Genomic DNA, 14938 nt, shown 5'->3' on the forward strand with positions numbered 1-14938 from the left:
CATTTAAAGTAAAATTGGATAGGTATATGGACAGGAAAGGATTGGAGGGTTATGGGATGAGTGCAGGTAGGTGGGACCAGGTGAGAGTAAGCGTTCCGCAATGACCAGAAGGGCTGAGATGGCCTGTTTCCGTGCTGTAATTGTTTTGTTATATACGTGGATTGATTGAAATCTCAATTACTTTGAAACATTGAATCAAAGTCAAAAAATATCCTTACCAAACCTTTATCCACAAGCTCAATTAATTTTCCACTGGGAAAGAAATCAATTGCCATGTCCTTGATTACCTGGATTAAATTGGTCAGCTGAAATGAATAAGATAACATGTTTATAAGATTAATTTGGATTCCATTTAATCACTTTGTAAAGCTGTTAGTGCCATAGATGCTGGTAGCTTTATTTCCCCATTATTTTTTGACAAATTAACAGAACTAAACGTGAATTCAGAATCGATCGGGGAGAGGGGGTGGCGGCAAAGAATGGTCTGTGCAAAACTGACGGATGAGAAAGATTTCAAATGGATGGATTATCTTCAAAATGACACAATAGAGATTGTTACTAACATTACAATACAACACAAATGAACAACTATAGCTTAATACAAAGAAAATTCACGCTAACAGTTTTATATTTTTGCTCATCTGGCACAGGTGAAGTAGATTATACCAAATTCATATTAAAAAAAGCACAATGAACACTATTGTCAGAAGTTACAGTGGTTAACTAGAAGATTTCATCATACTCATGCCTAAAAAATGAAGACATGGAAACTATTATAATTCAACAGATGTACTTTGTAAACAAATTATTTCCCTTTTAGAAGATATTTTAGGAAAATACTCCTTATGTTGTGCCCTGTGTTTCTTCTCAGTATGTTTTCCTTGCCATACCCCTCTGGGTGCTGGTGCTGAAGGCTTTGGGGTATCTCGTGCTGGCAAACATTATTCACAGTTGAGCTCACATTGTAAGTATTCAGAATTCAGAGATTCGCAATGAATGAACGGAAGTGTATTAACAAAACAAAACTTAAATTATGTACTTAAATATGTATCCACAATAGATGATAGTCACATACCTCCACTTTTTTATCATTAATCAATTGGTTCCATCTTTTACGTGGAGTGGAATCAAGATTTATCTTGTACCATGGAACATGTCCCTTGAACCTGTAAACATAATACAGCAGGAAAGTTAGATCAAAACTCAAACTACAGATGCTGGAAATCTGAAACAAAAGCAGAATGTTGGAAGCTGTTGGCAGTTCATCAGTGGGGTGTACAAAAGTGAATATTTTGGTTCAAGGAGTCTTCAACACGGTAAAACATTAATTACAATTGAGTTGAATGGAATTGACTTTATTACTTACATCCTTCATATACGTGAGGAGTGAAAATCTTTACATTACGTGTCTGTCTAAATGTGCAATGTATAATATATAGTAATTTATAATAGTATGTACAACAGGAGAGTCAATATAACATAGAAACATAGTTGTGTCAACATGAATTAATCAGTCTGATGGCCAGATGGAAGAAGCTGTCCCGGAGCCTGTTGGTCCTGGCTTTTATGCTGCGGTACCGTTTCTCAGATGGTAGCAGCTGGAACAGTTTATGGTTGGGGTGACTCGGGTCCTTTTTACATACCTGTCTTTGTAAATGTCCTGAATAGCGGGAAGTTCACATCTACAGATGCACTGGGCTGTCCACAACACTCTCTGCAGAGCCCTGAGATTGAGGGTATTATAGTGATGCAGCCAGTCAGGATGCTCTCAGTTGTGCCCCTGTAGAAAGCTCTTAGGATTTGGGGGCCCATATTTCTTCAACCGTTGAGGTGAAAGAGGCTTTTTCACCACACAACCAGTATGTACAGACCACCTCGATCCTGGGTGATGTTTATGCTGAGGAACTTACAGCTGTTCACCCTCTCAACCCCAGATCCATTGATGTCAATAGGGGTTAGCCTGTCTCCATTCCTCCTGTAGTCCACAATCAGCTCCTCTTGTTTTTGTGACATTGAGGGAGAGGTTGTTTTCTTGACATCACTGCTGTGTCAGAGAGATGAATTCTTCCCTGTAGGCTATCATCAGTGTAGTGTCTTCAGCAAATTTAGTTAGCAGATTGGAGCTGTGGGTGGTGACACAGTCATGAGTATACAGGGAGTAAAGGAAGGGGCTTAGTACACAGCCCTGAGGGTCACCTGTGTTGAGGGTCAGAGGTGAGGGAGCCCACTCTTACCACCGGCCAGTGATCTTACAGGAAGTCCAGGATCCAGCTGCACAAGGTAGGGTGAAGGCTGAGGTCTCTGAGCTTCTGTTCAAGCCTGCAGGGCAATATGGTATTGAATGCTGAACTGTAGTCCAAGAACAGCAGTCTCACATAAGCATCCTTCTTCTCCAGATGTGTAAGGATGGTGTGTAGAGCTGTGACTATTGTGTCATCTGTTGATCGGTTGTGTCGGTAGGCGAATTATAGGGGGTTCGGTGTGGGTGGTAGCATGCTGCAGATGTAGTCCTTGACCAGCCTCTTATTATTGAGGTGAGTGCGACAGGGTGCCAGTTGTTCAGACATGTTACCTTGGTCTTTTAGGTACAGGAACAGGAGGGCACTCTACACTGGGAGAGGGACAGATTAAAAATGTCTGTAAACACACCAGCCAGTTGTGCTGCACACACTGAGTACCCACAATTAATGTAATATGGCATTAAATATTTATTTTGGAGTAATAAAAAAATGCTATTATAACTAGAGAATGATAAGTCAAAATACAAGATAATTCATGTTCTCCCTAATTACATTTAAAACATTATAGTCCTATTTAACTAAGTTATGAAGCAACAAACCAAATGCAAAACAAATTAATGTTCCACCTCATCTATACTCGCATTGTTGTTGTAAGACAATTCACTCACTGAGTCAGATTTATTGAACATTACAGGAGGCAATGGTTATCTAGCTCGCGCAGGTGGCACTTTGAGTGTTGAGTGAATGAGATACTCAAATGCTAATCTGATGGTGGTGAAATTACCATCACTCCATAAAAAGAATTCCATGGCAAATGGGTTCAATAAATCAACAAAGGGTAATTACAGATGATTTTTGACCCAAAATCCCAGAAACAAGCTTTCGAAAGGTAGGGAAAACTTCTGTACAATGCTCATTTATATACACTTCCACCCCACGAAAAGATGGGAAAATATTGCAGAAATATAATTCTATAATCTAAGAAAATATTAAAAAAACCCAGAAAGCTCAAATTTTCCTTACATTACAGTCTACTTAAACAGTGAACAAAATTGGGTAACCATTACAACAGTGAACACTCATTTGAAATCAGCACACTTTTTGAGTGGAATCCTGCACAATGGTTTTATACAGTTCACTGTCCCTTCAAGGTTCAAGGCTGCCACCATCATCCCAGTAGCCAAGAGGCTGATGGTAATCCACCTTAATGACTATCTTAATGATAATCTAGTGGCAATGACCTCAATAACAATGAAGTGTATTGAGAAGCTGGCCATGAACTGCATTAAATCCTGCCTTTCCAAGACATTAGACCCCTACCAATGTGCACATTGCCTGGATTAGTCCTCTGATGATGCAAGAGCCTCTGCCCTCTGCTCACTTAGAGAATTGTGTCTCCTATGCCAGAATACTTCAGTCTGGCGTTCAATACAATTATACCTCAAAAACTGGTGGGTAAACTGTCCTCGTTGTGTCTCAACACATCCCTCTATAACGGGATCTTGAACTTCCTGGATGGAAGACCTGAGACAGTCCAAGCTGGCGGCATCATTTTCAGCTCCATCGTGCTGAGCGAGGGCACCACCCACACCCCGCCAGGTCCAGGTCACTGGTGTTCACACTGCTGACGCACAACTACTGCTAGATCCGGCTTGAACCACACCATTAAGTTTGCTGATGTTTCAACAGTGGTTGGCCTCATCAGCAACAATGGTGACTTGGTATACCTCTCGGAGTTAGAGCAGCTTGTGGACTGGTGTGAACACAAACACTTGAGTCTCAACATAGACGGGACTAAAGAAATGATAGTGAACTTCAAAAAGGTGCAGTCTGACTCCTCCCTACTGGACTCCTCTGTGGAGAAGGCACCATGCTTCTTAGAATGCACATCACGGTTGGCCTTACACAGTCCCTCAACACCTCCTTTGTCTCCACTTGCTGAGAAGCACCACTGAGACTATTCCGACTAGGTTCATCACTGTCTGGGACGGTAATTGGAATGCCACTGACCGCAAAACTGTGCAATGGGTTGTGAGATCTGCTGAGAGAACTACCTCCCCACTCCATCCAGGACAACACCAAAAGCACTGCATTCGCCGAGCCCTCAGTATTGTCAAGATCCCTCTCTTCCATCCTACAATTTCTTAGACTTCCTACTGCCAGGCAGAAGGACCGTCAGGCTGAGTAACAGCTTTCTTTCTTTTTCAATCTTTTTACTGAGTTTCATATATATATATATAAGAAAAAACATAACATAATAATGAATAGGTTATAAATACAATAGACTTGAAATTACATTAGTAATAGGATAATAATATCCTATTAAACATCAACAAAAAAGTACATTAATCAATCAAGTCTATATAATTATATATGAAAAAAAACAAAAATAATCATCAAAAGAAAAGGAAAAAAAAATTTGAAAATATATAAAAGAGAATATAAATTGAAAAAAACACTAAACTAAACTAACAAGGGCAATAATAACAGTTTATAAGTATATGATAGTGTCAAAGAACTCCGGAACTCCATACCTGAACAAGAATAAACAGAGAGAAGGTCTGAAAAAGGCCAAATTAATTCATATGAAAACGTCGAATGAACGGTCCCCAAGTTTCTTCAAATTTAATTGATGAGTCAAAGATAGTGCTTCTAATTTTTTCCAAACTCAGATAAGAAATAGTTTGAGAAAACCACTGAGACGTGGTAGGAGGATTTACTTCTTTCCAGTTTTGTAATATGGACCTTCTGGCCATTAATGTTACAAAAGCAATCATTCGTCTGATTGGAGGGGAAAACTGATTACCATCCTCATTTGGTATACCGAAAATTGCAGTAATAAAATGAGGTTGTAAATCGATATTCCAAATTGAGGAAATGGCACCAAATATGTCCTTCCAATAGTTATGTAAAGTGGGACATGACCAAAACATGTGGGTCAATGAAGCCACTTCTAAATGACATCTGTCACATTGAGGGTTAATATGAGAATAGAATCGAGCAAGCTTATCTTTAGACATATAAGCTCTATGTACAATTTTAAATTGTATTAAAGCATGTTTAGCACATATAGAAGAGGAATTAACCATTTGTAAAATTTTTTCCCATTTATCTGTTGGTATATTGTATCGAAGTTCTTTTTCCCATTCTTGTTTAATTCTATCTGATATTTCTGGTTGTATCTTCATAATCATGTTATAAATAAAAGCTACTAATCCCTTCTGACAAGGATTAAAGGTGAAAATCAAACCTGAGAAATCCAATGGAGTTGAATTGGGAAAAGATGGTAGAACTTTATGTAAGAAATTTCTAATTTGTAAGTATCTAAAAAAATTAGATTTAGGTAATTTAAATTTGTTGGAAAGTTGGTCAAAAAAAATCAAAGTACCTTCAAAAAAAAAAGATCACGAAAACATTTTATACCTTTCCTTTTCCATATGTTAAAAGCTTGATCTGTCAATGAAGGTTTGAAAAAAAAAAATAAGTAAAATAGGGCTATCAAGAACAAAGTTTTTCAGAGTAAAAAACTTACGAAATTGAAACCAAATTCATAGTGTATGTTTGATAACAGGATTAGATATCTGTTTATTGAATTTAACTAAATCAGCAGGAAGAAAAGAACCAAGAACGGAGAATATAGAATATCCCTTTACCTCACTACATTCCAAATTTACCCACTGTGGACACAATGGTGAGTCCAAATCTAGTTTCCAATACGTTAGGTTACGAATATTATTCGCCCAATAGTAAAATCTAAAGTTAGGTAAAGCTAAACCACCATCTTTTTTAGATTTTTGTAATTGCCTTTTACTTAGCCTGGGGTTTTTATTTTGCCACACAAATGAGGAAATTTTTGAATCAATGTTGTCAAAAAAAGATTTAGGAATAAAAATTGGTAAGGCTTGAAATAAATATAAAAATTTCGGTAAAATCAACATTTTAATAGCATTAATCCGACCAACTAATGATAGGAATAAAGGAGAGCATCTTGTAGTAAATTGTTGAATTTGATGAAGCATAGGTAAAAAATTCAGTCTAAATAAATCTTTATATTTCTTGGTGATTTTTATACCTAAATAGATAAAGTTATCAGTAACAACTTTAAATGGTATCCTGTCATTCAATAAGGTTTGTGCGTTTAAGGGGAATAATTCACTCTTATCTAAGTTTAATTTATAACCAGAAAAACTACCAAATTGAGCCAACAAGGATAAAATAGCAGGAATAGACCTATTAGGATCAGAAATATATAACAGCAAGTCATCAGCATAAAGTGATAATTTGTATAACTTCTCATTACGGGTGATACCAAAAATATTAGGAGATTCACGAATAGCAATGGCTAAAGGTTCTAATGCAATATTAAATAATAAAGGACTTAAAGGACAACCTTGTCTCGTACCACGAGATAATTGAAAAAAAGAGGATCTATAATTATTTGTAAGAACAGAAGCAACAGGTTTATAATATATTAATTTAATCCATGATATAAAATTAGGACTAAAATTACAGTTTCTCAATGCATTAAATAAATATGTCAACTCTATCAAAAGCTTTTTCAGCATCTAATGAGATAACACATTCTGGGGTTGTGGGTGATGAAGTATAAATTATATTAATCAATTTTCTAATATTAAAAAAGGAATACCGATTCCTAATAAAACCAGTTTGATCTTCTGAAATAATCTGTGATAGTACCTTTTCTAATCTAATGGCTAAAATTTTTGTAAGAATCTTAGAATCTACATTTAATAATGATATAGGGCGATAAGATGCACATAAAGTAGGATCTTTATCTTTTTTAAGAATTAGAGAGATAGTAGCTTCATAAAAAGATTGAAGTAATCTCTTCTTAACAAACGCATCATTAAAAATTTCACATAACCAAGGAGAAAGCAAAGAAGAAAAAGTTTTAAAAAATTCTACAATATAACCATCAGGGCCAGGAGCTTTCCCTGAATTCATTGATGAGATAGCCTCTCTTATTTCGGCCATAGAGATAGGAGCATCAAGCAAGCTATGATCTTCATCTATCAGTTTCGGAATATTCAAATTGTTAAAAAAATTATCCATCATGGACAGGTCACCATCAAATTCTGATTGATATAAAGATTTATAAAAATCTTGAAAAGTGTTATTGATTTCTTTATGATCAGTAGTTAAATTACCGTCTTGTTTACGAATTTTAATAATTTGTCGCTTAGTCGAAATAGCTTTTAATTGATTAGCTAACAATTTACCAGTTCGATCACTATGAATATAAAATTGAGCCCTGGTCTTGATTAATTGATTCTCAATTGAAGAAGATAATAATAAGCTAAGTTCCATTTGAAGCTCAACTCTCTTCTTATAAAGTTCTTTGGTAGGAGTAACGGAGTAAATCTTATCAATTTCTTTAATTTTATCTACCAATAAAGCTATATCTAAATATCTTTGTTCTCCTTTACCAACGGAATATGAGATAATTTGTCCATGGATAAAAGCCTTGAAGGAGTCCCAAAGTATTCCTCTGTCAATCTCTTTGGTATAGTTTGTTGAAAAAAATAAGTCAATTTGTTGTTTTATGAAGGTAATAAATTCTGGATCTTGAAGCAAAGTAGCGTTGAGTCTCCAAGATCTAGTATTAATGGAAGAGTCCGAGATCTTAATAGATAACTTCAAAGGTGCATGATCCGAAATGGCAATAGAATCGTATTTACAATCAGTAACATCTGTTAATAAACGATGATCAATAAGGAAATAATCAATTCTAGAATAACTATGATATACATGTGAAAAAAATGAAAATTCTTTATCTTTAGGGTTCAGAAACCGCCATATTTCAGTAATTCCCGAATTAATAAGTAAAGCTGATCTATTCGGAAGAGTTCGAATAGGTTTAGATCTATCCATCGAAGGATTCAAACAACAATTAAAATCTCCACCCATTATCAACATATATTCATTTAGATTAGGAAGGGAAGTAAATAAACGTTTCAAAAATTCAGGGCAGTCAAAATTTGGAGCATAAATATTAACTAGAACGACTTTTCGATTAAAAAGTGAACCAGTTATCAACAAAAATCTGCCCTGTGGATCAGAAATAATTTCATGATGTGTAAACGAAATTGAGGGGTCTATAAAAATAGACACACCCCTAATTTTGGCGGTACAATTCGAGTGAAATTGTTGACCCTTCCAGAACCTAAAAAAACTTTTGATTATCCTCCCTCCTAATATGGGTCTCCTGTGCAAAAATAATATTAGCGTTCAATCTATGGAATACTTTAAATATTTTTTTACGTTTAATTGGATGATTTAAACCATTAGTATTCCAAGAGATAAAGTTAATAGATTTATCCATCATGCCAATATTAGTTGTGTGTATCATAAACGGTTAAAAAGACACATAACCCATAATTCAGGAAGAAGGAAAATTGATTCAGGAGCAACCGGAGATCATGACACCTCAACAATATTAATACTTTAAAGTCGGCCCATAAACTAAAAGCAAAAAAATAAAAAGCAAAAGCGTGAAAAAAGATCCCTATTCCCTACCCCCACCCTTCGAAAGAAAGCCAAGCGGCAGGCGCATAAACTAATACTAACATTACCCCCATTTCAAGATGGCAGCTCCATAAAAAGATTAAAAAAAACTATATAACACCCAGATTAAGATATAGGGTTGCAAAAAGAAAATATATATCAGTCAGAATGAAAAAACTAATATAATAAAACAAACAATCATTAATAAAAAAAGTATGAACATTAAAATTTGAAAGTGTAATATACCTTTAAAAAAAATTCCATGTTCAAATACAAGAAAGATGACGTTTCAAAAGCAAAGACTTATGGGAAGAAGAAACGACATTTTGAAAAAGCCATATTACAAAATATAAATATAAGTTCAGCAATCTATTAAAAAAAATTTAGTAAAAAAGAGTTATCAAAATAGAATTAAAAAAAGATTTAATAGACACTACAATATATATAAAAAAAAAGAGACTAAAAAATTCAAAACATTTGTCCCATTTCTAAGTACAGGCAGACAAATAAACGCTTGCAGAAAGCGGTCTTATGGGAAGAAACGACATTTTGAAAAAAAATTCATTATTACAAAATACAAACGTGTATAAAAAAGGATATTATAAAAATTAAAAGAGCATCTATAAACAATGATAATAGTAGTAAAAAAAAAAGAACCAGACCCGTAGATCAGGATAAGAAGTTGGAACCCAGCTTCATAGGTTAAAACTTAAAATGAGATGGCATCTTCTCTCCAAAAAAATCTTCAACATAACACATAGTTCAAGTTGCACTAGAAGATTGATATTCTTCAACAAATTTCTTCGCTTCTTCCGGAGTGTTGAAAAATTGTTGACTGTTATCGTTCAGCGCAATTCTAAGCTTCGCTGGATACATTAAAGCTTGTTTAAGTCCAATCAAGTGAATCTCTGCCATCACTGGTTTAAAAGCGATTCTCGCTCTCATTACTTCGTATGAATAATCCTCAACAATTCGAAATGTGTTGTCGTTGTGAGAAATCATACCTTTTTTACGAGCTAATCGAATTAGAAGCTCTTTCTCACGAGGATAATGAAGGCGAACAATCACCGCTCGTGGTTTAACGCTCGTAGTCGAAAATCTCGCAACTCTGTGAGCGCGGTCGATAACAGGTTTAGCTTGCAAACCTTCATCACCGAAAATTTCCCACAATAATTTAGAGAAAAATTCAGTTAAATCACCGGACTCAACTTTTTCGGGAAATCCGATGTTACGCAAATTCTGTCTGCGAGATCAGTAATTTTAAACTTATACTGATCCATAGTTTTAACAGTCGACTCTATCTTCTTCTCCAGCGCTTCAATTGTACGTGCTTTTTCACAAATTGATTTTTCAAGAGTCGTGATCTTATCTTCATGCCGCTGAATATCTGATGCCTGCGATTGAAGCTTAGTATCAAGCGATCTAACAACTTCTTCAAGTTCAGATATTTTCGTGGTAAGCTTATTTTCCAAACTTGCCAGTTTACTTTCCAATTTACCTTCTAACCTGCCTTCCAAACCCGCAAGTTTAGCATCCAGAAGGCTAGCAATTATGTCGATAGATAAAGGATCCTTAGACGATTTCTTGCTTGTAGCCATTTTAAGTTTGACAAGATTAGATCAAATATTATTTTAGGAAAAAAAAAGTTAATCAGAAGTAGCAACTCATATGATTAAGTTCGAAAAGATTTAATTAAAGGGTGATTATAGTTGAAAAAATGAAGAGCGCCTAAAAGGCAGATGTTTATGTCGCCATCTTGAAACTCCACCCCCGAGTAACAGCTACATCCCCCAGCCTGAGAGACCCCCGAACACCCTGCTAACGCCCAGTAGCCATGATTTATGAGGGTGCCAGTACTGTTGAATATTGAACCGTATGTCATGTATGTACTTTGTGTGCAACTTGTACATCTACAGAATACTTTTTAAAATAAGTTATTATAGTAGTAAAATTACTTTGTGCTGTATATCACATATGTACTGTGTTTTACACCATCTGTGAAGAACGTTGTTTTGTTTAGCTGCTGAACAACAATAAACTTGAATTCCATACGTACGTGGGGCCTGCTGGTGGATACATCCCTTTTCTGCAATCTTCTGTATACTGTTCAAGAAAAAGAAAGCTTCTGAAAATCACAAATATACCTTTAACATTCTTGCAAAAGTAAGAAAAACGACATGACTTTTGCAAATCTTTATTATGGCTTTCAAAACATTCTTCAAACATATATCCAAAATGTAAAAGTAATTTGTTCTGTATGGTATAGAGGGCAATGGTAAGTTTTAAAAATCAATACAAGGAGAGAATAGCAGAAAACAAGTAATTGATGGATAAAGCAACAGTCCTGTTCCATCATTCTTTGAATTAGTGAGTGAGATAGCAACATCATCACTGGGCAAGAGCCATTAGAAAAGAACAAACCTCAGCGGGGGTGAGTTTTATTTGAGCCAATAAAAAGCAAGGAAGTATAACTGGAGCAGCCATTGCTAAAGTGGGCCAGTGTTAAGACTAGTTGGGCTTATGTGAGCACAGTTAGAGGTTGAGGGTGCTGAATCATTTGTTTATGATTGCTGAGCTTGGACTTGTGAAATTGGAGCCAAAGGTATAACTGGTTCAGCAAGAAGCGGCTGAGTAAGTGACCCAGGTGAGTGTGAAACTCAAAGGTTTCAGAGAAGGCATAGATAAGAACAAGTAAGCTTTTTTATTGTTTGTAAATCCTTAGTTCAGTGTAGGCAGGATAGATCCTCTTGCAAAGCATGTGAAGCTTAGGAGCCTTTGGAAGATTATAAAGCTAGAAAAGAACTCAAGAAGGTAATTCAGAAAGCCAGTAGGGGCTGTGGAAAGTCCTTGACAAGTAACATTAAAGACAAACCAAAGGCATTCTATACATACATCAGGAGCAAGGGAGAGGATGCAAAGGAGGGGAAATAACATTTACTTAGATGTGAATGATGAGGTGAGGTCTGTAATGAGTACCTTATATCAGTGTTTAATGAGGAAATCTGCAAATGCTGGAAATTCAAACACACACAAAATGTTGGTGGAACACAGCAGGCCAGGCAGCATCTATAAGGAGAAGCACTGTCCTTATGAGTTTTCGCATTTCCCCCTCCCCCCCACTACTTTCAAATCTCTTAGTATCCCTCCTTTCAGTTAGTCCTGACGAAGGGTCTCGGCCCGAAACGTCAAAAGTGCTTCTCCTTATAGATGCTGCCTGGCCTGCTGTGTTCCACCAACATTTTGTGTGTGTTGTTACCCTATATCAGTGTTTAACGAGGAGAAGGACATGGAGGATAGGGAGATCAGTGCTGAAAGTATTAATTTGCTTGAGCATTTCAAAGCAGAGATAGTGCTGGGTCTCTTATAGAACATTAAGGCTGATGGGATATACCTCAAGTTATTGAAAGAGGCAAGTGAAGAGATTGTTAGCGCCTCGACCAATATCTTTGTGTCCCCTCTAGTCACAGGTGAGTTCTGAGAGGACTGGTGAGTAGATAATGTTGTTCAAAGAGGGATCTGGGGATAATTCTGGAAACTACAGACTGAGTCTCATGTCAATAGTAGGGAAGTTACTGGAGAGTATTCTGAGGGATAGGATTTATGAGCATTTGGAAAACCATGGCCTAATTAGGGAGAGCCAGCACAGCTTTGTGCAGGGCCAATCATGTCTTAGTAACAGAATTAAGTTCTTTGATGAGATTATGAGGGTGATTGATGAAGGTAGAACTGTGGATATTTCTACATGGATTTGAAAAAGGTGTCTGTCAAGGTCACTCATGCGAGGCCCATCCAGAAGATCAAGATGCACAGGATCAATGGTGAAATAGCCGTTTGCATTCAGAACTGGCTTGCCCATAGATCAGTTGCAGATGGAATTTAACATGGACAAATGTGAAGTGTTGCACCTTGATAAGTCAAATGTAAGGAGACAGCACATGATTAAGGGCAAGACCCTTAACAGTGTCAATGAGCAGAGAGATCTTGGAGTCCCAGTTCATAGCTCCTTGAAAGTGACTACACAGGTTGATAGGGTGATTAAGAAGGCATATTGTATGCTTGACTTTATTAGTTGAAGCATTGAGTTCAAATGTCAGGAAGTTATGTAGTAATGTTAGAACACTCTAGTTAGGCTGCATTTGGAGTATTGCGCACAGCTCTGGTTGCCCTAGAGAGATGTTGAGGTTTTGGGGTGTTTTCTCTGGAGCATCTGAGGGGAGATCTGATAGAAGTTTATAAGATTATGAGAGACATAGATAGACAGACAGTCTCTATCGTCCAGAGTTGAAATGTCAAAGACTAGAAGATGTACATCTCATTTTAAAGGAGATATGAAAGGCAAGGTTTTTTTTTAAACATCGATAATGGTGAGCGTCTGGAATGCACTGCCTGGGGTGGTGGCAGAGGCAGGTACGTTAGGGACTTTTAAGAGCCGTTTAGATAGGAATGTGAATATGAAGAAAATGGAAAGATATTGATGTTGTGTAGGCATAAGGGATTAGTGTAGTTGGCCACATCTGAATACCAATTTATTAGGTTTGGCATAATATTGCAGAACAACACTAGGTAAATAGACCAGAGATTCTTAGATTCCCATATGCAATTTACTTGATACATTTTTGAGTTTTAGTATCAGTTATAGGTACCTCGCAAGTGGTTTGAAGATTAGAGATAGAAAAGTGTGAAAATCTCATCAATGATATCATTCTGTTACCCTCTCATTTCTGTCAATATCCATGCAAGAGTATGTGCCCAAGCTTATGTAATTTATCATTGCTTTAAGTGGGAATGGGAATACAGCAAGCTTCCCGCCACTGCTACTCAATATTCCCACTCTTACAGAGGATCCAGCTATGAAATGGATGCGAGAAGAAATAAACTGATCTCCTATATGTGGTTATCATGAAGGACACCAACCAAGTGTGATTCCAACACGTGGTAGTACAAAAGTTCCACCCTGACAACCACTCCCATATCAGATCGTTAGCCTATGTTTTGCCTTGGCACAATTCACAACTGAAACTGTTTGAAAAGAAATATAAAGAACGTTGGCCAAGGACAAAAAAACAAGCCTACACCAAATAGGTCCCTCTGAAGAGCTAGAAGTATTACAGATATATCAACAGAAAGAGTCATTTCCTCTATTGTAATTATTTATGTTCCTACAGCATAATTTCACTACCTCATTTCATCACGTGTACATTTTTAGATTCTCCCTACTGAACAAGTCCAAGCTGGTAATAGATGGAAAGGACAGTGATTCTCATTCCTGTTCAGACATTACCTCAGTGAATAGCAGCCTAATTCTGGATAACTTAATTTCAATTGATTCCAAGCCAATAAGTGTACTAATAAATAGCTGTTAAAAAAATCCATTCACCAACTGCACAGTTGAAAATTCATACTCAAAATTCAAAGTTTAGAGTACATTTATTATCAAAGTATATATATGTCACCATATACTACCTCGAGATTTATTTCCTTGCGGGCATTCCCAGGAAACACAAGATAGAGTAGAATCAATGAAAAACTACACACAGAAAAACTAACAACCAATGTGCAAAAAAACCCCACAAACTATGTAAAAAAAAAAGCAGATAAGTAATACAGTTGTTACAAACCGCATAACTGGGTGTCTTACCAGCAAAGATAGGAGTGTCCGTTGGAGTCTGGTGATACTATTTTCAACAGTATTAGTAAAAATATACAAAAATAATATCAATGTAAATATACAGATAATATACATCATCAATACTAAACCTAAAAGTGCAGGTATAATAATAATCAATAAGAAATAAGCTCTATCGTTGTCTAGGGGATAATGAATTGTCAAATGGAAATATAAAGTTCAGTTCAGTTCATGCAGGCTGCGGTAGTTGTTGGTCGCTGTGGAGAGGGAGAGAGGGAGAGAACGAGAGAGAACAGTAACAGCTATTGACTTGGCGACTTTCCTTTTCGATCTTGATCCGTCGATGTGTTGTTGTTGTGGCCATTCACATATGACCCCTCCGTCCTTTAGCTAGACCGTTCCATGGAGGACTCATCACCCAGGCAAGGGTGGACACACACACAAGTCCCCACTGGTCTTGTAGCGTCTCTCCTGGTGCGTCTGACCTCACTTTTATCCCCACTCATGGGGTCTCAGGTGCCAATCAGGTTGGGATGATGCAACCATC

General features: G+C 36.6%; 1 protein-coding gene across 2 annotated transcripts in view; it reads right to left on the reverse strand.

The window, feature by feature from the left end:
• The window catches only part of asah1b (N-acylsphingosine amidohydrolase (acid ceramidase) 1b), a 39541-nt gene that overhangs the window by 16358 nt on the left and 8245 nt on the right, over window positions 1-14938 (reverse strand). Inside the window, exons 2-4 of one of the 2 annotated variants that reach the window (XM_059989295.1) lie at window positions 10822-10868; window positions 1076-1166; window positions 219-305 (exon numbers count right to left, since the gene is read on the reverse strand). In XM_059989295.1, the coding sequence (XP_059845278.1) occupies window positions 219-305; window positions 1076-1166; window positions 10822-10868 (225 nt within the window). Of the gene's footprint in view, window positions 1-218; window positions 306-1075; window positions 1167-10821; window positions 10888-14938 lie in introns of both variants that reach the window. The other variant, XM_059989297.1, reaches the window with a different exon arrangement.

The sequence above is a fragment of the Hypanus sabinus genome, chromosome 14, assembly GCF_030144855.1.
Source record: "Hypanus sabinus isolate sHypSab1 chromosome 14, sHypSab1.hap1, whole genome shotgun sequence".
NCBI lineage: Eukaryota > Metazoa > Chordata > Chondrichthyes > Myliobatiformes > Dasyatidae > Hypanus > Hypanus sabinus.